Source organism: Antennarius striatus, chromosome 3, assembly GCF_040054535.1.
Source record: "Antennarius striatus isolate MH-2024 chromosome 3, ASM4005453v1, whole genome shotgun sequence".
NCBI lineage: Eukaryota > Metazoa > Chordata > Actinopteri > Lophiiformes > Antennariidae > Antennarius > Antennarius striatus.
In genome coordinates, this window is record NC_090778.1 from 10,313,722 (window position 1) to 10,338,127 (window position 24,406).

The 24,406-nt window shown below is 38.7% G+C and overlaps 1 protein-coding gene across 3 annotated transcripts in view; it reads left to right on the top strand.

Annotated features, from left to right (window-relative positions):
* smarca2 (SWI/SNF related, matrix associated, actin dependent regulator of chromatin, subfamily a, member 2) overlaps positions 1-24,406 on the top strand; it is a 51,841-nt gene that overhangs the window by 6,714 nt on the left and 20,721 nt on the right. For all 3 annotated transcript variants that reach the window (XM_068309928.1, XM_068309927.1, XM_068309929.1), the window contains 20 exons: positions 559-811; positions 1,745-1,871; positions 2,366-2,539; positions 3,467-3,640; positions 4,115-4,285; positions 4,832-4,882; positions 5,326-5,456; positions 6,861-6,918; positions 7,219-7,313; positions 8,060-8,207; positions 12,473-12,636; positions 15,579-15,645; positions 15,739-15,849; positions 16,539-16,781; positions 18,148-18,261; positions 19,074-19,178; positions 19,322-19,408; positions 19,672-19,718; positions 21,375-21,541; positions 24,039-24,202. In XM_068309928.1, the coding sequence (XP_068166029.1) occupies positions 559-811; positions 1,745-1,871; positions 2,366-2,539; positions 3,467-3,640; positions 4,115-4,285; positions 4,832-4,882; positions 5,326-5,456; positions 6,861-6,918; positions 7,219-7,313; positions 8,060-8,207; positions 12,473-12,636; positions 15,579-15,645; positions 15,739-15,849; positions 16,539-16,781; positions 18,148-18,261; positions 19,074-19,178; positions 19,322-19,408; positions 19,672-19,718; positions 21,375-21,541; positions 24,039-24,202 (2,651 nt within the window). The remainder of the gene's footprint in view (positions 1-558; positions 812-1,744; positions 1,872-2,365; positions 2,540-3,466; positions 3,641-4,114; positions 4,286-4,831; positions 4,883-5,325; positions 5,457-6,860; positions 6,919-7,218; positions 7,314-8,059; positions 8,208-12,472; positions 12,637-15,578; positions 15,646-15,738; positions 15,850-16,538; positions 16,782-18,147; positions 18,262-19,073; positions 19,179-19,321; positions 19,409-19,671; positions 19,719-21,374; positions 21,542-24,038; positions 24,203-24,406) is intronic.

Consider the following 24,406-nt stretch of genomic DNA (forward strand, 5'->3'; position numbering starts at 1 on the left):
CATCAACATCATAAGATTTTAACATCTGAAATATTTTATTCTTTGGAGAGCATCCCAGTAGTCATTTCCGCTCAATGTTTTGAACAGCAGTACTAACCCACATAGGCAGCAGCAAAACTATTTTTTTTTCAGGACTTCCAAACAATCGCAAGTTATATGATGTAGCTATATAAAAGAATATTTTTCTTATTGGAAAGCTTCTATTCATAGTTTTTGCTTATTGAAGTGACACGAGAGGTAATATTCACTGACGGAGAGAAAATAATATAGTAATATTCCATATGATATAGTTCTGTGCTGTTCATGCAATCACAGATGCTTTTGATTCATAACCAAAATTAAAACTAAGCATGCAGTAAATCTTATTTTAATGAATGTTTTAAGTTTTCGACTCTTTCACCTGTAGCTGGAATCTCTTCTGTCTTTTTAGAACTGGACAGGTATTTGTATGTACACAAATCACATATGTACAGTATATAATTTTGGAATGGCTTCTTATTGCTGGGATCATGTCTGTATCAACGTGATGTCTTGAAAACTGTTGTAACTGCTCTCCAGGTCAGGGTGTTGAAAATCAAGCCAATGCTCAGAAGCACCTCACCCCCGCTGCTAGTGGACGCCCGTCCCCAGCACCTCCTCTGGCCTCCTCTGTGCCAGCTGGGCCCATACCTGGTGGCTCAGTGACGCCTCAGCCTCCGGGGCAGCAGGGTTCCCCTATGCTCCAGATGCAACAGAAGCAAAATCGCATCACTCCAGTTCAGAAGCCCCAGGGTCTGGACCCAGTGGGCATTCTTCAAGAGAGAGAGTACAGGTATTTATTTTCAATAACCATTAAACACTGGTCTTATTTTACAAAAAAGCATACTGCATATGTAGAAGTGTTATTTTTACAACCAGCATAACCTACAGTCAGTTACAGTTAGTCATCAAATATTAATTTACTAACCTTTTAAAGTTTGAAACTTGATTTTTGCAGGATGTGTTTTGTTTGTGTTTTGATGTGTCGTAGAAATATCCAGTCTGATCCTGAGAGGGGCTCAGTGTAAAAGTCTTGCTTTTAAATTTATTAATGTAAAGAACCTTCTATGGTTTAGTGAAGGCACTGTGCATGCAGAATTCCAACTCACCCATTGTTTGTCAGAGTAGCCTGCAAGCTGTGTCATTTTGTTAGACCTGTTGAAGGCTTATGATCGATTTAGTCTTGCTTCTAAATTATTAAGCACTGTTCCCTTTTGGGTTTATCTAGGATGAGGTAAGCTATTTGTGAACAGTAAAAAGTACAGTGTTTGTAATTGTGTGTCTCTGTATAGATTATGTCAGATTTGCTTTCCTAAATTACTGTAGATGACAAAGAAACAGCAGAGGTTGAATTGCAATAATTAAAACAACTCACAAAGTTACAGCTACATTCAGTTTGCATAAAGTAGTAGATCAAAGCTGTGTTTTATAATAGCACAAATAATAAACAAATAAAGTTGTTCTGACTAAACTTGTACTGCTACTTATAATCATTTACACTTTGTCAGAAAGATTTACCTCATTAATTAAGCACAGAACAATGTAATTCTTCTTTTTCTTGGGTAATTGAATACAAATGTTTGCTTACATACCAATCCTTTCCTTTTTAAAGGATCTTTATTTGATTCGGGTAGTTGTGTTTTAGTTTTGTTTTTTTTTAAATTTCTGAAGACCGGTTTTTGCCCAGTTGGAAACTTTAAATTTCCATCTTCGTGATAATCCTTAGATTGCAGGCTCGGATTGCTCATCGAATCCAGGAGCTGGAAAGTCTACCAGGCTCCCTTCCTCCTGACCTGAGGACTAAAGCCACAGTGGAGCTCAAGGCACTGCGTCTACTCAACTTCCAGCGTCAGGTATGCAGTAGTTGCTGTGTTTCACGTACATGTTCTGATTGTTAATTCACCGGATTGACTTGTCGATGTGGGAGTTAAATCAATAACACACTGTCAGGCTACATTGGTAATTCAGTCATGCTGAATAAATCCACTACAAGAGGTATTGATTTCTGACTACTTACTCTTGTAAATGAATTTTCTCAAATGTCAAATGGTTAAGACGGACGTAAAACTATAAATTTTTAAAATATTTTTGTGTAATAATTGATTTTAACTCCAATTTAAACTCAGTGGATATCAAGACAAAGTAGTTGCTGTAACTAGTTCGGCCATTTGATGATTTATTGTTGTCTTTTTCCAGTTAACTGTTCCTGAAAAACACTATAAGGATGATCACAATCATAAAGCCCACATTAGTCTAAATATCTAAGCTAACTATCAAGTTTTGTTTCGTTTGTTAATATAATATACGGTATGCAGAAACTTGATGTGTCACCTGTGCATACATCTAGCTGAGGCAGGATGTGGTGGCTTGTATGAGGCGAGACACGACACTGGAGACGGCCCTCAACTCGAAGGCCTACAGGCGAAGCAAGCGGCAGACGCTGAGGGAGGCACGCATGACAGAGAAGCTGGAAAAGCAGCAAAAGCTTGAGCAAGAGAAGAAGCGCAGGCAGAAACACCAGGTGATCTGTGCTTGACTGTTTCAAATGAAATTGAGAAAACTGCTCTCCCAGGGCTGATGTCAGAGAGGTCCGGGTGGTTTCAGCACCCAGCCATTAAATGGCACCACTGTTTTTCATCATGTGTTGTTGTGGTGGTTTTATAAATTTGCCATTAATGCTGTTGAAACAATTGCTGTCTTTGTAATGATAATGTCATGACATATTAAGAGAAAATACAAATTAACCATTATTAATGTTTTTAGTGAACTTCAGTGCCCCTCAAACGTTTTTTGCACATTGTGAAAGCATTAGAATGAAGTATTAAGTAGATAATCCCTCATTACTTGCAGTTAATGCGTTTCTGTACCACCCGCACAGAAAACGAAATTCCCGTGATTTAATGACGAACCATTTAATTTATTATTTATGATGATTTATATGTTTATGAAGCCCCCCCGTACTGATATTAAACCACTTATATCTTTATTACCTTATCCCACAACCTATGGACTGTTTAAAGAACTTTTTTGTCTCATGGTAGTGCGTTGCGTTCCATGAGTCTTGGAAGGCAGTGCACTTCCACATGCTTTCAGCAAATAGAATAGGCGTATGGTATCATGTGACTACTAAAAATCCGTGATATATAGTGAAGCCATGCATCTTGAGGTGCGAATAAGCGAGGGATTACTATATGTTTAAAAAGATGTTATGTCTTTGTTTTGACAGTGAACATCTACAGTAGGTACAAAATTGAACAAAGTTAGACAGCCGAAGGCTTGCATTATTAAAAGTGCCTTTATGTCAAAATAAGTCCATCTAATGTGGATGACACAACCTACAAAAAAAGTTGAACCTGGTGACAGAGTACTGTTTTATTTATACTAACTGTGCCATCATGTCAAAATCGTACCTGTACTTAAACTTAAACAAGTTTTTTTCTTTATTCAGGAATATCTCAACAGTATCCTTCAGCATGCAAAAGACTTCAAAGAATATCACCGCTCAATCTCTGGTAAAATCCAGAAACTGACTAGAGCTGTCGCCAACTGGCACACAAACACTGAGAGGGAACAGAAGAAGGAGACTGAGAGAATTGAGAAAGAGAGGATGAGAAGACTCATGGTGAGCATTAGTAATGATATTTCTTCCAGTGATGTATTGAATTACAAGTAAAGCAAAACCTTGGACAGTTCGTATTGTTCAGCAGTGAAATAATGATGTACAACTCTAGATTTTCTCACCTAGCTCTGACATGTTGGGTAAAATCAGCTGAGACTTATTCTCTTCCAAAATACATTTTTGTCAATTCATATAGCAGACTGGACTCCTTGTCTGTGTAAGGCCAGTTTCATGACTCTGATTACAATAGATGTCCAGAGTTCAGGTGTCTGGTGGAGACAATGTAATTATCTAGCTTTGCATTACTGATCTGGTTTGTTAGATTGATACATTAGAAAAGTAGAACTGCGATGACCACACGTGTACCGTGGCTTTGGTTAACACAGATCAAATTGCACATAACGATTATTTTTTTTGTGATCTTCAAAATAATCTGATCATCCTCTGATTAACCTCCTGTCATCATCCCCCACTCAGGCGGAAGATGAAGAGGGCTATCGAAAACTAATTGACCAAAAGAAAGACAAGCGCTTGGCTTATTTGCTGCAGCAGACAGATGAATATGTGGCTAACCTGACCACCCTTGTGTATGAGCACAAAGCTGCCCAAGCTGCCAAGGAGAAGAAGAGGAGGAAGAAAAAAAAGAAGGTAAAACGAGAAATGGACAAGTGGTGCTTATTCATGGAATGTTCTGTGTAGCAGACCTACATCCTTGTGGCAGAGCAGACACATTTATTATGACTAGTTCTTATGAACGCGAGGGCAATTTCGTCACCTAAACTGCTCAGTGCAATATCGTGTTCACTTCAAGAGTTCACAAGAATGACAAGGTGGTTATTGTCAAAGATCAACAAAACTGATGTCATTGTTCAAAGTGCTGTTTACAAGGTTTCAATGTTGTTAAATATGTTTATTAATGGTGTGTGAAAGGTTATCTAAATTTTGTTTGTTTCATTTTGCTGTGAAGTACCGGTATATGATCTGTGGTAATCCTGTTAGACCTCTCCCTTCAGACCACAAAGGTCAAGTGACTTTGTCCTAATGCGTTGATGGATGGAAATAAAAGTACTCTTAACCGTTATAGAGCCACATTTATGTAGAAAATGCACAAACCTTGTGTTAGCTGCACTTTTAATATGCTCTGCTATTAATAATGGTTTGTCAGTGAAATGGGTTTATTTCTCTGATTTGCAGAAGGTGGATGGAGATGGAGAAGGAACCAGTGCTATCGGACCAGATGGAGAAGTAAGCTGCCAATTCTACCTGAATAGTGGGGTAGTAGTGGAGCACATAGAGTTTCTTATGTCCTTGTGATGCATGTTTGAACTTTTCTGATTTTTATGTCAGTTTGCTATGAGGTTATGATGAATCTGTTTCTGCACTTGTTGATCTTTTATTAGAGTGGGTTGTCTGCTTTTGGGCATAGACTTTCAGGTTAAACTGCAGTGTGTCAAATGAGAATGTAGTATTAAAGTGTGGGTGATGCTCATAGACTGAGGCTAGAAGCTCAACTGGCAAGAAAATTATGACCCGAATCTGGAACTCCCCTCATCTATGTAATTTGGCTCCAATAAAACACAGTATATGTCACTCAAGTGGTGCAAATAGTAATTAGTCAGCTGAGATTAGCTGCAAACATTAACACGGATGAGTAAATTTTACAAATTATGTGCTCACTTTATCTGCAGCCAATGGATGAGAGCAGCCAAATGAGTGAGCTGCCAGTCAAAGTGATTCAGACAGAGACTGGGAAAGTTTTACAGGGGACCGATGCTCCCAAATCCAGCCAGCTGGAGGCCTGGCTGGAAATGAACCCTGGGTAAGGAAGCACAATACTGCATGGGACTCTTACCAGCCTTTGACATTCCTCTGAAGTAAAAGTGTCACTATTTTTTTTGGCATGTTTTATAAGTTAGTGTCTGCAGGTGGCACTTTCTTCTAATTATGCCTTTTTTATGCATGAACCAAAACTGTCTAATTACATATAAAATGATCACCTCCAGGAGAGAGAGGCACAGGAGCATGTGGGATGATTTGCCGGTTGTAATAGCGAACAGACTAGCACTATAATCTTAAGACATAAGGAAAACAAATGTACTTTCAGTAAACAGCGTGTTTAATTGCTGATGGGTAGTTGGATAAAGATTCAACTTACTGAAAGTTGTGACACATTTTATTAAACAGTTGCATGTTTTGTATGTGTGTATTACTGTTTTGCATTTGGATGTCAAAATCTTAATCTGTAGTTCTCCCCGACCTAAATGAAACTGCAGGCCCTCTAAATATTTGACACCACAAATACAAGTGGAATTAATGAGATACATCACCTTCCTAAAATAATAACCCAGTCATTTTTTGACAAATAATATATTGCCTCAATAATCTAATCATGGTGTGTGGCACGGTGAGGCAGTGGGTAGCGCTGTTGCCTCATAGCAAGACGTTTCTGGTTTTGATTCCTTTCTGTGCAGAGTTTGCATGTTCTCCCTGTGTCTGCATGGGTTCTCAAGCTTCTTCCCACCTCCAAAGACATGCAGCTTAGACGAATTGATCACTCAAAATTGTCCATAGGTGTGAGTGTCAGTCAGAACTTTTTTTCACACAATGACATTTTGTCCATTTTACTTGTGTACAGGCAATAAATAACTGCAAAGTATAAAACATATATTAACTACAGTTAACACTAATTCCCCTTGTTTCCCCTTTCTGCATGCCTACAAATCCAAACACACTCAAGGACCTGGAGGCATACAAATACAGAGGAGGATGGAAGAGTGACAGATAGCTACATGTTCATCAATGAGCAACTTGTAAGGTGATGGTGTCTTGCTCAAGGGCATCTTGGCAGCTACTGTCATTTGGGGCGGCAGTAGCTCGGTCCACTGGTTCTTGGGCTGGGGACCAGAGGGTGGCTGGTTCAAAACCCACGTGGACCAAAAATTAATGGAGTGCGAAATAGAGTTGTAGAGGTGCCAGTTCACCTCTTGAGCACTGCCAAGATGCCCTTGAGCAAGACGCCATCCCCCTACAAGTTGCTCATTGATGAAGATGTAGCTACCTGTCACTCTTTCATCCTCCTCTGTATTTACATGCCTACAGGTCCTTGTGTGTGTTTGGACCTGTCCCTGTCTGTCTGTCTGCCTGTCTGTCTGTCAGTCTAGAAAAAAACAATTTCCATGCAGGGATCAGTAAAGTATGCTTACTCTTTTTTTTTTAAAACCAGGTATGAAGTTGCCCCACGTTCAGACAGCGAGGAGAGTGGTTCAGAATTTGAAGAGGAGGTCAGTAACAAACTCTAACTCTAACGCAGCAAATAAAATTATATCCTCTGACCTAAGGTCAGCATTCCTCTAGTATTTTTCTTTATTATGCAGATGTCATAACACGAAACACTTTAATGTGCTGTTCAAAATCCACCAGGGGGCTCTAGGAGTGCGCTCTTCAGCATTGCTATTTGTGATGACTTTGTTTTATCCTAATCACAGCTACTTCTGTTATATCATTGATATTGTTTTATGTGTTGTCTCGCTCTCTTTTTTTATCTATTACCTCATTTGCATGTTATTAATGTTGTTATTAAGGAGGAAGAGGAGGTGGCTAAGGCAGAAACAGAGGAGAAGACAGTCGATTCAAATGGAAACGTCAAGGGTGAAGCGGCTTCCAAACACATCATCGAGTACTGTATTACTTCCTACTATTACTCTCTTCTGATTTCCTTGAAATGACACTTGTTCATCTAAGTTTGGATCAGTTAGGAACAAAGATAACTAGAACCAAGACAGTCAAGAGACTTTTTGCGACACCCCTGAATTCAAAATTTTACCCTGACCTACTGTCATAGATCAAAACACTAGCTTTGATCTACGGTCTTACTCACACATGCTTCTCCCTCATATTTCTATCTCATCCGGTTCCTAAGTGTACAAAAGTTGAAATTTGACCTTGACTTAGTTTTCTCAAGGTCATCATTTTATTTTCATCTCTTTTGCTCCCCGAGTAATGTGCTTTTTGTTTCATCTTTCTATCAGCAAGGGTTGCAAAGATACTTGGTGGACTAACTAACAGACAGGCGGATGAACAATTGGATGAACACTGACAATCACAATACATCACCGCTTTGAAGTGGGATGTAAAAACTTTTTCACCAAGTGCTATTTGTAAAGATAATTAAATTCAACTGTCAAAATATGTCAAAAATCTAGATGACAGAAAACAGTAGAAAAACATAAACAAGAGCTATTATGTACCGAATGCAGATTTTTACAGTAGTGCACTTAGGAGCACTCGATGCACTCCAGCATGGGTCCAAGTGCTAGACACAGAATCTTGCACTCGTGATTAAGTTGCATTTTAGAAAGCAAAGCTCAGTGTGACTTAGAGGTTCTCAAATATACTCCATTTTCATTTTTTCAACACAATCAGGTCTGCAAAGCAGGATGTGGATGATGAGTACAGTGTTCCGACTGGACAGACCAGCTCCCAGTCTTATTATGGTGTGGCCCATGCTGTCATTGAGAGAGTGGAGAAACAGTCAACACTGCTGATCAATGGCACCCTCAAACATTACCAGGTACACACACACACAGGCACGGACGCACGCACACACACACACACACACACACACACGTTATACATTGTCTCTTGCTATTGAAGCTCTGACAGCATTATCCATTTTTTGATTGCTGTCTTCTAAAGAACTTTTTTTTTTGATGATTGCTCAGTTTTAAATGACTTTCATATTCAATGTTTCACTACTTTGGTATGTTTTTACTGTAAATAAACAAAACCAGATCTTTGAAAAATATTACTTTTTGTTGCTTTGGTTTTCTGTTGTTTTGTTTTCTGTTGTTTTGTTTTCATTAACATGAGTCATCAGTGCAGAAAAGCATTTTGTGCACTTGTCATCGCTTCACAATTATTGGATGATCACTTGTCCTCAGCAGCTGAATTTAGCTAAAAAAAGGAGAATTTCCATGTGAATTATATTTCACACCCAATGTAATTAAAATAGTGAAATGAATAGACACAGCACGGAACATTGAGCTCTTGTCTTTGAGAAGCCATATCCAAAATTGTTTGATTATGACGATTTTTTCCTATCATTTAGGCTTTAAGAAACAGCAGGTAATCTTTGAAGATGTACCACTGCACAGGCACAGATTGGCTGCTTATTGCTACTTTCATAATAAATTTAATTGTAGTTGTCAAAGTGGAAAATTAAAATCTCTGACTGTCTTTTGAACATCTCAAGAGCCATTTATCTGATCCGCCTCAGACCTGGCCAGGTTGTTGTTGGTGGCTTAATAATGTACCGCACTTGTATATGAGCTGCACCTGCTTTATTTTTTTTTTTTAAATTAAAAAAAGATATACAAGCCGCACTGGACTTTAAGCCGCAGATATCTATGTTGAAAAATTAGATATTTACTGAATGTGCAGAACGATTTTGTACTGTAAATGTACATGTTCCTGAACAGATCCCTTCCGAACAGTGCCATTTAACATGCAGCAACTTTGTTGACTAAAACGGAACAGAACCAGAAGAAAATAACCAGCATTTATTTACCTTAATTTCTCCTGTGTTTTAAATCACAAGTCACTTCAATTATCTTCGCTGAAACCCATGAAGTCCTCTTCTTCAGTGTCGGAGTTGAACAGCCTTAAAAGTGCTTCGTCACATCTGTCTCCATCAGTTTCGCTCTCCGTGTCACTGTCGTCCTCCGGTGAAGTTGGCTCTGAAGGTGCGCCGCTGTCTTCGCGTAGCAGTCCAGCCTTTCAGAACCTGTTGGTGATGGTGGATTCTTTCACAGCACTCCACGTTGTTAGGATCCACTGACAGACACAGAAAAGGAAGCTTTTCGCATGCGGCCAGTTCTTGTGAAAGACTTCTCACTCCTTGTCATCCCTCATGCTATCCAAAACAAGCAGTACTTTTTTCCGGTGAAAAAATCCTCCCGGGCGCTTGCTGTAGCACTCCGTTAACCATTCCTTCACTAGGCCTTCCATCATCAACCCTTTGGTGTTAACTTTGACCACTATGCCTTTCGGGAGTTGTTCTTTTGGTATAGTTATGTGTTTAAAAATTATCATTGGTGGAAGTTTTTGTCCAGAGGCTGTGCATGCCAGAACTCAGTTGAAGTGCGTCCTTTTGTGGCCTGTTATTTTCAACAACACAGATGATGCACCTGTCTTGTTAACAGTCCTGGTCAGAGGCAGATCAAACGTAAAAGGGACTTCATCTATATTTATGATGTCCTCTGGTCCGATGGAGTTTCTTTCTATCTTTGTTTCAACGAATTTGTGGAAGTTTTCAATTTTTTCCTGATTGTCAGGGGGGAGTTGCTGACAGACAGTGGTCTGTGCCCTGATGGACAAGTTTTTACGTCTCCTCAATCTGAAAAACCATGATGGGCCAGCTTTGAAATCTTCAGTATTCATTTCGCGTGCGATTGTTTTTGCTTTCAGTCTGATCTGTACAGTGGATACACCTCGGCCACCTGCTCTCTGTGTGTTCACCCAGTCCTCCAGGACATTTTCATATTCAGGCCACCTGCTTTTATGGCCTCTGAAAGCTTTTTGCGATTTTTGGCAGTGCGTGAGCTCTTCCCGCTGCCGCCTCCATGGTCTCAGCATACATTCATTGACGCTAAGCTTGTGTGCAGCAGCGCGGTTTCCTCCTGTATAGCAAGTTTGATGGCCTTCAACTTAAAACTTGCATCATACGAACTTCTTCATGTAGTTTCCATGTTGAAGGGCGAGGATTTGAAATTAATTACCAGTTAGTAATTTGTTGTGCGTGTTCTATCTGCTAAAGAAAAGGTCGTGCGTGTTCTATATGTTAAAGAAAAAGTAGTGTAGGCTATTCTTCTTTGCATTGACCTTTCGTCTACTTTAATTCTAATTCCGGTTAGAGCAACCCTATCGGAAAAAAAACTACAGATTAGTCGCACCTTTGTATGAGCCGCATAGTTCAAAACCTAAGAAAAAGTAGCGGCTTATAGTCTGGAAAATACAGTACATTGCTGGATTTGGTGCAGTGTGGGCCCATCCTGTTCATAATGGTCAGGCACACTTTCAACAGGCAGTGATTTAGTACTTGTTAAGTCTTGTTGGTGTCTGAAGATGTTCTTCCTTTCTATAACAGTCGTGAAGATTGCCTATCATCATCTGGTAGTCCACACTCCTCATTTTATGCAATTTAAAGCCCAACAACATTAAGATGAAACTTAAGTCTTAGGAGATAAGCAAAGAGAAAATCTACCATTCAGTTTTACATTGAACCATAACTATAGAACTTCCACCCATCTGTCATTCAGGATCCTGTACAGACCCTTCCGTCATTTGGCAGACCTACAGAATTCAATAATGTCGCATACACCATCAATATTTGTTGTCAATTGAGATTCTGCTGTTCCATCTATAGAAACAGCCAACTGTCAGCTGTAGCTTCTGGAAAAATAGCAGCTGCCTATACTTCCTTCACCAGGCTGAGTGACAGCAGATATTTACCACACATCACATTTCTTATCACATCTTGTCATTGCCAAAGAAATAAATAAATAGCATTTAATTTGTTTATTCATTGATTTTATTTCCTCTCCACTACAGATTATGAGAACGCAGGGGCTTTACAGTCGATGCAGACATGATTATGATGTTTAAACATTATGTGCATTTGGAAATTTGTGTGGCTCAAACAGATTATGCTTGTCAGAAGGCAGCAGAAATACTTAGTTGAGAAAAAAGTGGTTGTATCTGGTTACGGTGAGGACAGTTTTTTTGTTAAGACAGTAACAATGTTTTGTTGCCTGCTAGGAAATATTGAATCAAAAAATTTATTTTACCAGTGTGAGTTTGTGCACACCCCCCAGGTGTGTACAGAGGTGCCATCAGGACATGTTTGGGTGTGCATACTTCATACTGTATATGTATGTACTGTATATGAACCTTGTTAGTCTTCCTCAAAGTTATTAAACCTTTTAGTGTGACACTTCTGTTTCTAGTCTGCTGTAAAAAAATTGGGTAAAAAATTGGAAGAGATATGAAACATGTAGTTTGAAGCTGATTAATGGTCTGCCATGATTTAAAAGAAATATGGTGGCAGCCTCCTGGGAAATTAGATAAATTCTCTGTTCCACAAGCCAGCACTGCTGACAAGAATTTACAGAAACTACCAATAAGTATAATTTTTAGTGCATCGTGTTCTCGAGTTTTTTTGCTGTGTTGTGATAAGTAGGATGCAAGTGGGAATTCACAGTGTCCTGTAATGCTGCCGATACCCATGCTACCCATTTTAGTTTTTTCCATTCTGTATTTGTTTCCTCAGGCAGCCAAGCTACAGAGTTAGTAACTCAGTTGATATTTTGCTACCATGCCTGAATCTCTTGGTTTATGAATGTCAAAGTAGCAGCAAGATCAAAATGGATTTGCAGTAGCCACCATGATTTTTCAATTATTTTCTGATGGTATATCAAACAATTAAGGGAACATAGGTATTGGATCTATAATAATCATACACAAATCTGAGTTGCATCACTGTTTTCTTGAAGTTTTTGTCCATTGGACGACTCCAGCATAAAGCGAGTTTGAAGACCTGGATATGTGATGGTTATTTTGGTTGCACATTATGCATAAAAGCCATTTATTTGTCTTGTACCATTTTATTAAGATTGTTGTGCCTAACCTTTCAAACATGACCAGATTTAGTCAAATGCAACATATAACTTACAATAACATGACTGCCCATATCACTGCATATCTTCATACTTGTCTCTAATGCACCACAAACAAAAATATTGTTTCTTCTCAGCATGTTGTTATTCCTCTTTTATGCAGATCCAGGGATTGGAGTGGATGGTTTCCCTGTACAACAACAATCTCAATGGCATCCTCGCTGATGAAATGGGACTTGGCAAAACCATACAAACTATTGCTCTTATAACCTACCTGATGGAGCACAAGAGGATAAATGGTCCCTTCCTCATCATCGTTCCTCTTTCGTCAGTATTTTTATCCTTCTTATACTTTAAAATGCAGTTTAGTGATATCCTTTAGAATGTATTTCAGCCTTCAGCTGTGTGAGAACATCATTATACAAGGGAGTATTGATTCACTGTTAAAACCAAACACAAACTGTCTCTAGAATGGCACTGAGTTATATGTCTGCCGTCAAACACAGATGAAATTGCACAAATCACAAAATTTATGTCGGGTCTAAATCAGTGGTTCTTAACCTTGTTGGAGTTACCGAACCCTGTCGGTTTCATATACTCACTCACCGAACCCTTCTTTAGTAAAAAGATTTTTTTTTTCAAATTTAAGACGTAAGTACAGTATTTTATATGCGCACCCTCAATAATTTGTTTGCTTTATAATTTATTTCATATATAAGGCGCACCGGATTATAAGACGTACACATTAAAAAATAAATAAAATTTATTTGATAAACTGCAGCGGCTGTAGTTGCGCAATCCATCCACTAGATAGAGCTGCGCTGCTCAGGCAGTAATGATTGCATTCATGGCTGCCTAGTACCTTTGAATGGCCCCTATTGTTATGTCAATAAGCCATTCTGAGCCTCATCAAGGAAACCTGATCACTTGATCACTTTGCCATCTTAGAAAGAAGTCAACACGCATATTAAAAAACCTGATATTAAAAACTGGTTAAATTCATTACGAGTGCAGTCAGTGTGAACAGAGTGGATTATTTCCTGATCTGAAGTTCGAAGCAGATATTTAAGCTCCGACGTTCATCTTCGTTTATTAATTAAATATTGTTTCGATCGATCGGTAGTCCAGTCGGAGGTGAGGTGCAGTTATTTGCTGCTGTGTGTCTAAACAATTTTTTAACTGGTTTTTAATGTCAGGCTGCTAATTTACTGGCAAATATGACCCTGTTTTACTCCTAGAACTGACTTTAACGTCTCACCGCCGTGAATCTCACAGCATGTCCTAGCCAGACAGAATACACAAGCCTGAATTTGCCCCTCCGCCGCCCGCCCAGAGCGATCAACTACATTTGTAAATCAATTGCAGCACACCTTTGTCTAGCAGTGACTCTGCTCTTGAAATTTCAGAAAAGGCTGGAAGTTCAGGTTTGAGGGTCTTTCATTCACCTTTATGCCAGTTTCTCCGTGTGTTTCCACAGACTAATAGAATGGACCGTCACTAGATTCCAGCACAGTGGCATTTTTAAGACCAATTGAGTTTAAAGTGGGTTGTTTCCAATGCCAAATAGTTAGGAAATACTGAGATCAGACAGTCATTCAAACTTTATTAATAGAATTGTTGAAAGTTCCTTATGTTTTGCTACGTAATCACTGTGGCTCCTACAGTCTGTTCTACTGTCTGAGAGCAGATCAGTCAGAGCCGGGACTTCGGTGACGCCCCTTGACCACCGTTGTTAGGGGACGTAAGCCCCAGTGCCTTGTGAAAGTGCTCCTCTGCAGCATGACTGGCGGCCAGACTGCCGGCTTTTTTCAGCGATCATGTTTTTAACCAATATTAATATGAATAATTATCCATATATAAGACGCACCGGATTATAAGGCGCGCTACGTGTTTATGAGAAAATTTTAGGCTTTTAGGTGCGCCTTATACTGCGGAAAATACGGTATATGTTTTACTGGTGTATTTAATGAATTGTGCATTAATGTCACAAAACCAAGACAGTGCATGAACTCACAGAAATTACCTACCTGCAAATCAGTGTGACTTCTGCTGTTGTTATTGAGACACCAGTTCAGATATGCGTGGCTTCACCTTGGCAAGTGCTATTCTTATGTCATTTTCACAGCAAAGTCTGTTTTTTTTGTTTTCCATGCAGCTTAAGGAAGTTTTCCTTTATTTTTGCCAGTGTGAGACTAGAGTTGCTCAACTTGACATTAAAATCATGTAGAACACTGACTTCGCGTTCCGTTATACAGTACATGTAAATTCACATTGCACATATTCGTCCGACCACTTTGTTTTTGCTCAACATAGTTACTATGAATTAAAAAATTTTAGGAAGTAATCAGATGACATACCATCATGACAGGCATAAATCAACTACTGAGTGCGCAAAATCCCCTGTAGCACAGGTAGGCTAATCGATGTAGCGTGATCACCCGCAGCCAGTGATGGCTAGGGGGGGCGTGTCATCACAAATTGACACGATGTGTCAAATGTACACAGTGATTCGTGTATGTTCGGTGAAAACACCCGACATCGTGTCGGGTGTTTTGTTTTGACCCCATCTCCGCCGAACCCCTTAGACCGACTCAGACCCATGTTAAGAACCGCTGGTCTAAATTGTTAAAATGGTCCTGACAGCATTCCATTTGATGCCATTATGTCGAATCTTTTGTTAGCTTAAAAAAGACTTATAATCAAAATATGAGAGTTTTCATTTTAGTTTAATTTTTATTGTAAAAAATGTGAATTCCCTTGCTATTAAGTCTAATGAGTCCTGTCATTTTCTTCTATAATGCAACTATTTAGCTGTTACTCAAATGACAGTCGATTTTTACCACACATCACATTTCAATTCTGGTCATCTCCAGAGAAACATAAAGCAATAATGTTTGATTTTTTTATTCATTGATTTTATTTCTAATCCACCACGGAGGATGAGGAGAATTTAGGAGGTTTACACTCAATGCAGACATGATTACAATGTTAAAACATTTTGTGCATTTGGACATTAGTGTGATTCAAGCAGCTGATTCAAGCTGCGGAACAAATGCAGAAACACTAAGTGAGTACTTCAGCTGTTACGTGTGAAGAGCAGGAGAACATCTCTCCATGATGATTCCTCAAGTCACATCATTAACTTTTCATTACATATTAGCCAAGTTTAATTATGAACGCGTCTAGAATTGATCTATACTCAGACCATTCCGTACGTGTAACATTCATAAGTTGTGATTATTCAACAGTTGTGTTTTACTCTTTTTCAGAACTTTGTCAAATTGGGTCTATGAACTTGACAAGTGGGCACCCTCTGTGGTCAAAATTGCTTACAAGGTAACAAAAATGTTTTGCCTTTATATCTAAGATATTATGTTGTTTTTTTTTTTTTACTGGCTTATGACAAAGTATTTGTCTTCGCTGTGGAAGGGCACCCCTGCTTTGCGTCGTGGATTTGTGCCTCAACTCCGCAGCGGGAAATTCAATGTTTTACTGACCACCTATGAATACATCATCAAGGACAAGCAAATACTAGCAAAGGTAAATGAGAACAAGCATTACTCTCTAAAACTTATTTGCCTGTTGCACCTCTGCCCATTTTTACAATTCACCTATATGACACATGTTTTTGTTCTTCACTCTGACCAGGCAGGGATTTTGGGGGTGACCCATGCCTGTAATTTGTATGTATTGGAGTGCGGTCAACTTACATATCCTCAAAAATTGCTGGACAGAATTAAATGAAATTTCAATTAAGTGGCTGTCCAGAGGTGGAAATGTCATGTTTTTGGAACTTTGAATCCCCCTGAAAGTAATTTAAACAGACAAATTATAGCGTGAATGCATGGTTGAAGACTCTACAGAAACTATATCATTTTTTTTGTAAACATGGACCAGGACCTCCATGAACACACCTTTTTCAATCCATGGCATGAGCAGTGAAGGCCAACATTTGGTGAAAAAAGACTGAAATGATTCTCAAAGCTGAAAACTGTTGTTTTTACATACCATGCACAAGCAGTTATTATTGCCATACGAAGTGAAGGGAGGTTATCATTTATATGCAGTGGTGTTGTGTAACCTTTGGGCAATCAGAGGTCATTTCATAGAAAATAAAATATACTCGTCTGTGCAGCCACTCTTGACCCTTGGTTGAAAATAAAAAATCAGGCAAATTATTTTTGTTTTCACCGTTCCAAAAGATCTGATAACTTTACTTCCACACACAGATTCGTTGGAAATACATGATTGTGGATGAGGGTCACCGAATGAAAAACCACCACTGTAAGCTGACCCAGGTGTTGAACACGCACTATGTGGCTCCCCGTCGCCTCCTCCTCACTGGGACACCACTACAGAACAAGCTGCCGGAACTGTGGGCCCTTCTCAACTTCCTCCTGCCAACTATCTTTAAGAGTTGTAGCACCTTTGAGCAGTGGTTTAATGCTCCATTCGCCATGACAGGAGAAAGGGTATGTGACAGAAGATGGAGCCTATTAGTTACATCCTGCGAAGCAGTGATGTAAACTTTTGTGATTGTCAGTGTTTGTGTGTTTGTCTGTCCGTCCACCAAATATCTTCACAACCTTTACAAATAGGAAGATTAAGCAAAAAGCACATTACTTGGGCCGCAAAGGGGATGAAAATGAGAGGATTACATTGACCTTGATAAAAGTAGGTCAAGGTCAAAGGTCAACTTTTGTACATTTTTTTGCACATATCTCAGGAACCAGATAAAATAGAAAGACTAAACAAAAGGGAGGCAAGGAAATGAAAAATATATCACTAACTTGACCTTAAAAAACTAGGATAAGGTCAAATTTTCAATTTTATACCTTTTTAGGTACACATCACCTCGTGCGTGACGAGGATAAAGCGGTGATAAGAAAATGGATGGATAAATGATAGTTGTCATAAAAAAATACTTAAGATAAAAATTGCTTTTTAAAGTTAACATTAATTGTCAAAATCTTCAAAGTCAACATCTTCTATGGTAGCTTTTACCTAAAAGTCCTGTTTTTGGCGTATAGCAGGTACTAATTACATAGGGGTACCTTGAAAGGGCAAACCATCTAAATGCTTTGTTAATGTGGCATGCGATAACTATAGTAATTTAGCTTTAAAACAAGGCATGAAGCGGTGTATTCAATGAGGCTGGGACTCACTTAGTACTGTAGAAAAGTGTCTATTTTATTGTAAGCAGTTCAATGCGCACCTGTGCAATAATGATATGCTTTAATCAGCTCCTTGATCAACCACAGCTCTCAACTAGATCAAGGGTGGTGCTTTGTGTTGAAGATGGGTGGGGACATAATGTACTATACAATTTGAGACACCTGGGCATTTGTGTTGTGTTCCTTTTTATTGAGGCCATCCCAACGTACACCTGTGCAGTAATGATGTTCAATCAGCATCTGTATATGATGTATCTGTCAGATTTATTGGATCATTTTGATCAAGGACAAATGCTCATTGAACAGATTTATACAAATTTGTGAACAGTCAAATCCTCTGGTCTTTTAGTTCAACTCGTACAAAGTGGGAGAAATGTTGTATTTTTGTGAAGAATATAAATAAAATGAAACTGAAAAGCTTAGAAGGACTTATTGTAATACATAGACTCATTACTGACCACAGCTAATGATAAATGGAGCAAAAACAAAACAAACACGATGGCTCGTTGAAATCTTTCAAGCATTAGGAGTCAGGAAGGAGAATCCTGTGTTGTAATTTGTCAGCAGGTCAGCCTTTCATTGTGCTGCCATTTATACTTGTATTTTATTGTGGGAATACAGCTATGTTTTATATGTTTTCATGTTTATTGACTGACTACTTTAGGTTGACCTGAATGAGGAGGAGACCATCCTGATTATTCGGCGTTTGCATAAAGTGCTCCGCCCCTTTCTGCTGCGCAGACTGAAGAAAGAGGTGGAGTCACAGCTACCGGAAAAGGTTAGATTGAAATGAAATGTGTTCACTTTACAGTAATTGTGTGTATTATAATTTTCTTTGCTTGACAAGTGTCCAGTAATCTTTTGATATTTTTCAAAAGAGTAAGGACTTTGGTATCTTGCTTTTCTTACTGTTTGGTTATGTATAACAGGACATATGTGTTTTTATGGTAAGCTGATCATGCTGATACAGAGCTCGACATCCTACTTTAATGAATGAGAAATCCGTGACCATCTGTTTCCCGGGACCATCAAGATGATTCTAAACCAATTTTTACAAATGTTCCGAACTTTAGTCATGTTTCCCTCCAGGATTAGAACTTTAGATGCTTTCAAAAAAGATCTTACATTTGCAGAGGCAAGGTACCAAAAACTACAACTGTTTAGTTTTCTTTGTCTCCAATGGCTGCAAGCTGTTGACAACTGGGAGAGTACACTTTTCAGGAAAACAGGTTGAAAAATAAGATCATTTGTAGAAATTTATTGAAATAACTTGTTCAGTAATAACTTGCATGCATACTAAAGTATAGTATATACCGGTAGATTATTTTTTTTATATCCAATAGTACCTCAAGATGCAAGTTCAATCCCTGTGACTGAGCTCATAACTCAAAACAACATTTCCCCATTTAAAATAACAAAAATCATTTAAATCTGTTCCAGCCTTGTGAAAAAACTTCAAATCCCCAAAAATTATGAAAAATAATTAGGGGACAACAATTGAAACATTTTCAGATCAAGCAGCCTTGCATTTGAAAGAAAACACTGTTGCCCTGATGTACTTTCTGCATTCTCTTTCTTTCAATCACTTAGGTGGAGTATGTCATAAAATGTGACATGTCTGCCATACAGAAGGTTCTGTATCGTCACATGCAGAAAGGAATCCTTCTAACTGATGGCTCAGAGAAAGATAAGAAGGTAAATACACAAAACTGCTGCAAGGTTTGATCTTTGTTATATTAAAGTGTCAGTCTGATAAACTGAGCTGTATAACGTGCACAGTGAAAATGACCATAAATGTTTGCCTGAATTTAATTTCTTCTATACATAATTGTTTTTAGGGCAAAGGTGGAGCAAAGACACTGATGAACACCATCATGCAGCTGAAGAAGATCTGCAACCATCCATACATGTTCCAGCACATTGAGGTGAATCCTTTTAGCTCAAGATATCTGCTTTTAACTGTTAAAAAATTATTGACTTCTGACACTGAAAAAGTATGTCACTGATTTCCATATGACCCCGCAGTTTTTTTCATTTGTAAAAATTATTTTTTGTAATGTCTTGGGTGTTGTCTCTGTTTTATAATTTATGTTGAGTGAAGATTTTTAAGGTACAACTAGTTCATAGATAGCATTGTTACATGTTTGATGATTCCAGCTTTGTTCAGACAGGAGTATTTCTGTTACAGGAATCTTTTGCTGAGCACTTGGGCTATCCAAATGGCATTATCAGTGGGTAAGTTGTACCAAATAGGTCTTCTGTCCCATGGAATGTTCTATATTTGGATGATTTACATTTCTTCTAACCAGTTATTGTTAGTATTTGAGGTTGAATATTACATCTTCTATGAAGAAATAATATTAAATTTGTTTTTATTTTATATACTTAAGTAAACCTCGAAGGGAAAGCACCATATTGGCCCGAATATAAGACGGTGTTTTTTGCATTGAAATAAGACTGAAAAAGTGGGGGTCGTCTTACATTTTGGGGTCTAGACATTATACCCATTCACAATGCTAGATGGCGCCAGATATCTTTAAAGCGAATGCTGAACTTAACTCCCCAGGCAAAAGAGAACCCCTGTCACGAAGAAAAATAAAAGTAGCGGTAGCTCGAAGAAGAAATATAAAAAATAGCAGTAAGAAAGAAAACAGAAGAAAATAAGAGAAGAGATAAACAGAAAATGGAGAAACGTAGCGACAATCTGGAGAAAAGTGCGTCGAAGATCGGCCAGGTTAACCGGCAGCTGAAGAGAAGTTATGAGGCAAATTTCAAGATGATGGTAATAAATGAGGCACTCTTCAAACAATTGCAAGCAGCTGTGAAATATGGTGTCACAGAGTGTAATGTACGGAGATGTACTATAATTATTTTCTGTATAAAATAAAATTTTTATTGTTCAAAAAGTCTTTTTCAAACTTGAGTCATGAAAAAGAGGGGCTCGTCTTATAATCAGGGTCGTCTTATATTCCGGCCAATATGGTAGTAACACACTCTAGTTAGTCAATTACATGCATATATACTAGTGTGTACAGGTCCTGTAACACACACACACACACAAGCGTCTGTAAGCATGCAATGGAGATGAGGTAGAGTGGCGGGCAGCCCCGTCGTGCACGCTAGTGAGTAACTTGTAAAGGGGAATGGAGCCTTGCTCAGGGGTGCCTCGGCAGTACTCCGGATGTAAACTGACACCTCCCAATGTCAGCTCACATTCCGAGGTGGCTGGGCGGGAGTGGGAATCGAACCGCCGATCTACTACTACTACTACTACTAATGATAATAATAATATTAATACTAATATTACGAATAAAACTTAAGAATTTTTAACTTGTTTTAACGCCACTTCTGTCGGTACCCACAGAAGTTGTCATAGTTGCTTCCAAACCCTAGCAATAAGTCATTGTGTCTGCTCACATCTATTTTGTGATCTATTTGTGATATTGGAGGAAAGGAAAGCCATCTGGCATTAGCAGGACAAGTTATGACTTGTCAAAAACTATTACTGGGATTTTTTTAGGATTTTTTTTTTAACATAAAAAAAATCACTTAATTGCAAGTACCCTGTGATGTTTTTGGGCAATTCTGTCTCCAGTGTTTGGTTTCACAGCATGATGTTGGGCCATTGTTTTGCAGTTAAGGCTATTAACAGCTGCAAAATTGCATTACACACAGATGGGTATGACTTATATGGTGGGAGGGAGAGGCTTTCTTTGTAATTGTTTTTCTTGCTTTAATTGTGTTTATTATTTTTAATTCTGTAAAGCACTTTGTAGTGCATGTTTTAGCATGAAAACTGCTTTATAAAAACAGTTAATTTGATTTTGAAGGCTATGTTCATGTGGTAATGATGACTGACGTTCTGTGTTTTGTCTCAAAAACGTAATCTAGGCATGATCTGTACAGAGCTTCTGGCAAGTTTGAGCTTCTAGATCGCATCCTTCCAAAGCTACAGGCCACCAACCACAGAGTACTGCTGTTCTGCCAAATGACTACTCTCATGACAATTATGGAAGATTACTTCAGCTACCGCAACTTCAATTATTTGCGTCTTGATGGTAAGCTACATCCTCTGCTCATTTGTAGTACAATTTAATGTGTGTCTTTCTCTACAACACAGAAAATACAAATATTGGCGATGTCCATGTGGGATTCTGAGGATTAGTATCACATTGGTATCACCCTTCAATACAGACATATGTGTTGAAGTAATAAAAAGCCAGTCCTTTCTTTATTGCACATAGTTGAGCAATAGTGAAAGTTGTGAATTGGCTGTAACTCACTTTTAATTGAATCTTATATCAATACTTTAAGGCTGTAGAATTACAAATATGCAGATGAAGTTGCCTACTGCTGTGTTAAATGTTCCAGATAAATAAATCTTGTTAAAAGCAGTTCATAAATCTGAAATATTTGGGTATTATGCGGGATTAATAAAGTATCTATCTATCTATCTATCTATCTATCTATCTATCTATCTATCTATCTATCTATCTAATTGTAAGTATCAATAGAACTTGAAATTACAGGTACCCAGTATTTAAGAACTCAGACAGGTATCTGGGCCAGCAATATGTGGAATATATGGATTATTTAGGGGTATTACGAAACACATGTTTTTTTCAGCTCTCTACATATGCATAGTGGTCCTCCCTAACCCAAGAGCACCCCTCTCTCCCCCAGATAAGGGCATGTTCATCCCCAGAGTGAAGTTCATGTTCAGGGTACGATAACCATATGTGGCAATGACCTGACTCAGATCTAGACACCCAAAGTTTCTCAGTTGTTGTTGAAGTCAGCTTGTATTTGGCTAACTAGTTAGCTCTGATTTTGGTCTATGTATGTGTAGCCTGCGTATGTATGTATGTGCACGCTGGTGTCCGTGTACAGTGTATTATCAGCTTCATAGCAAGCATGCACAAACTGCACATTTCTATCTTCTTCACAGTTGATTATGAATTGGGTGAAGTCGAGACAAGGGAGATAATTGTTGGAAATGCACGTATGGAGCCGTGCTGCTTGGTGTGGGTTGCTGCAGAACATTACATTTGCGCACACTCGTGTGCACATGGCATATGTGCACCACATCAACGGGGGTGTGTAGCAGTTGTTGACAGCGGGAACTCATTAACATTTAATGGCCAGCCCAGACAAGCAAGAGAGTTTCATTTCAGCAATTTTAATTACAAGATTAAGGTCCACAGACCGGTTTGGGGCAGTACTTTTCAAATACAGTGCAGTTGGACATCTGGAAGCAGTGTGAATTTAATGAAAATAGGATACTGTAGCACCTTTAGGTCTAATAGATTCAGACTTCCATTTTCTTTGTCCTTTATTTTCTAAACGGGGACACCCTTTAGCAGTTTATTGCTTGCATTTAGCGGGGGTAAAATCTATCCATGCAGGTTTGTCACGTCTCCTGCATTGTCCATGTGCTGTGTAAAAGTAAACGCATTGTCATAATGCATGAACACACAGGGCGTTTTGTTCACCAAGAAGAGGAGTCATGTAAAGAAATCCATTGTGTTTTAACTAGTCTCTGCTCCAAGACACATGATCATAATCTGAGATAAGCCCATTTTGTTAAAATCCCTTTATCCCTCTACTGTATGTATTTTGTGTATTAAAAGATAACTTAATGTCATGCCATTAATTTCATTTCTAATGCCAGACTACAGGAACACTGAGGTGTCAAGAAAATTTGCATCACATATACAATTCATAAAGCACACGCTCAGTATCTCACATTAAAGATCATATTGATTATATAATCAGTAGAGCCAACATCCAAGTCCCAGGATCAGTAAGGCAATATTAATTATTTGATATTATCAGCCTTTATTAAAATAAATCTGATCAAATATGTCACAATTAGTTTCTCTGGTTTTTTTTAACGTGTGTGTGTGTGTGTGTGTGTGTGTGTGTGTGTGTGTGTGTGTGTGTGTGTGTGTGTGTGTGTGTGTGTGTGTGTGTGTGTGTGTGTGTGTGTGTGTGTGTGTGTGTGTGTGTGTGTGTGTGTAACTGATGGGTCAGAGGTTCCTACAGCTGTAAAATTGGTAGCGGAACATAGAAGATATGTTAGACAATAGTATGACCACTGTAATCTGAAAAAGCACTCAGCAGAATTTATTTCTTCTTCTATGGTCCAATAAAAATGAAATCTAAGTAAATATTCCAATATCATGAAAATCTGTCGTGTTTGTCCTCAGGAGAGGGATCATTAATCCACACATTCATCCAGATCACTTCACTGAGTTCCTTTCTTCTACATACCCAACCCTCTGATCGCGGTTCATGAAATCATCTCAAGCGGCTTTTTAACAGCAGAAAGATGCCAATGAAATATAACCACCTCAGTTTAGGTGAAAAGGGAGTCATTTTTTAATATGTTCTGCAAATTGAGTGAACTGGGGAGACTCACTGAATCGTCTTTCTAGACACATGAAACATCTGCTAGAGATGAGGTGCACTACTCAGGTCGCTGATGTAGTTTTCTGATGACAATGGACTTTCGGTCTTACTCATTTTTCAAGACATTTATTTGTGGCATTTCAGGAACCACTAAGGCTGAGGATCGAGCAGCACTGCTGAAGAAATTCAATGAAGAAGGATCTCAGTACTTCATATTTCTGCTCAGTACCAGAGCTGGTGGACTCGGCCTAAATCTTCAGGCTGCTGACACCGTTGTCATCTTTGATAGTGACTGGAACCCACACCAGGTTTGTCTCTCAGCAGATTTTATATTAATGAACTGTAAGAATGCTTCTTGTATTAACCGCTCATCTACAAAGTCATCCATCACCTTGCCCCTCCATACGTCCTTAACATCCTGTCACACCTGTCTGCACTCCCAGTTCCTGTTCGTCAGTCTACCTCACCGTCCCATCTGCCTGGAGCTTCTATTCGCTCTGCTCCTTAGCTCT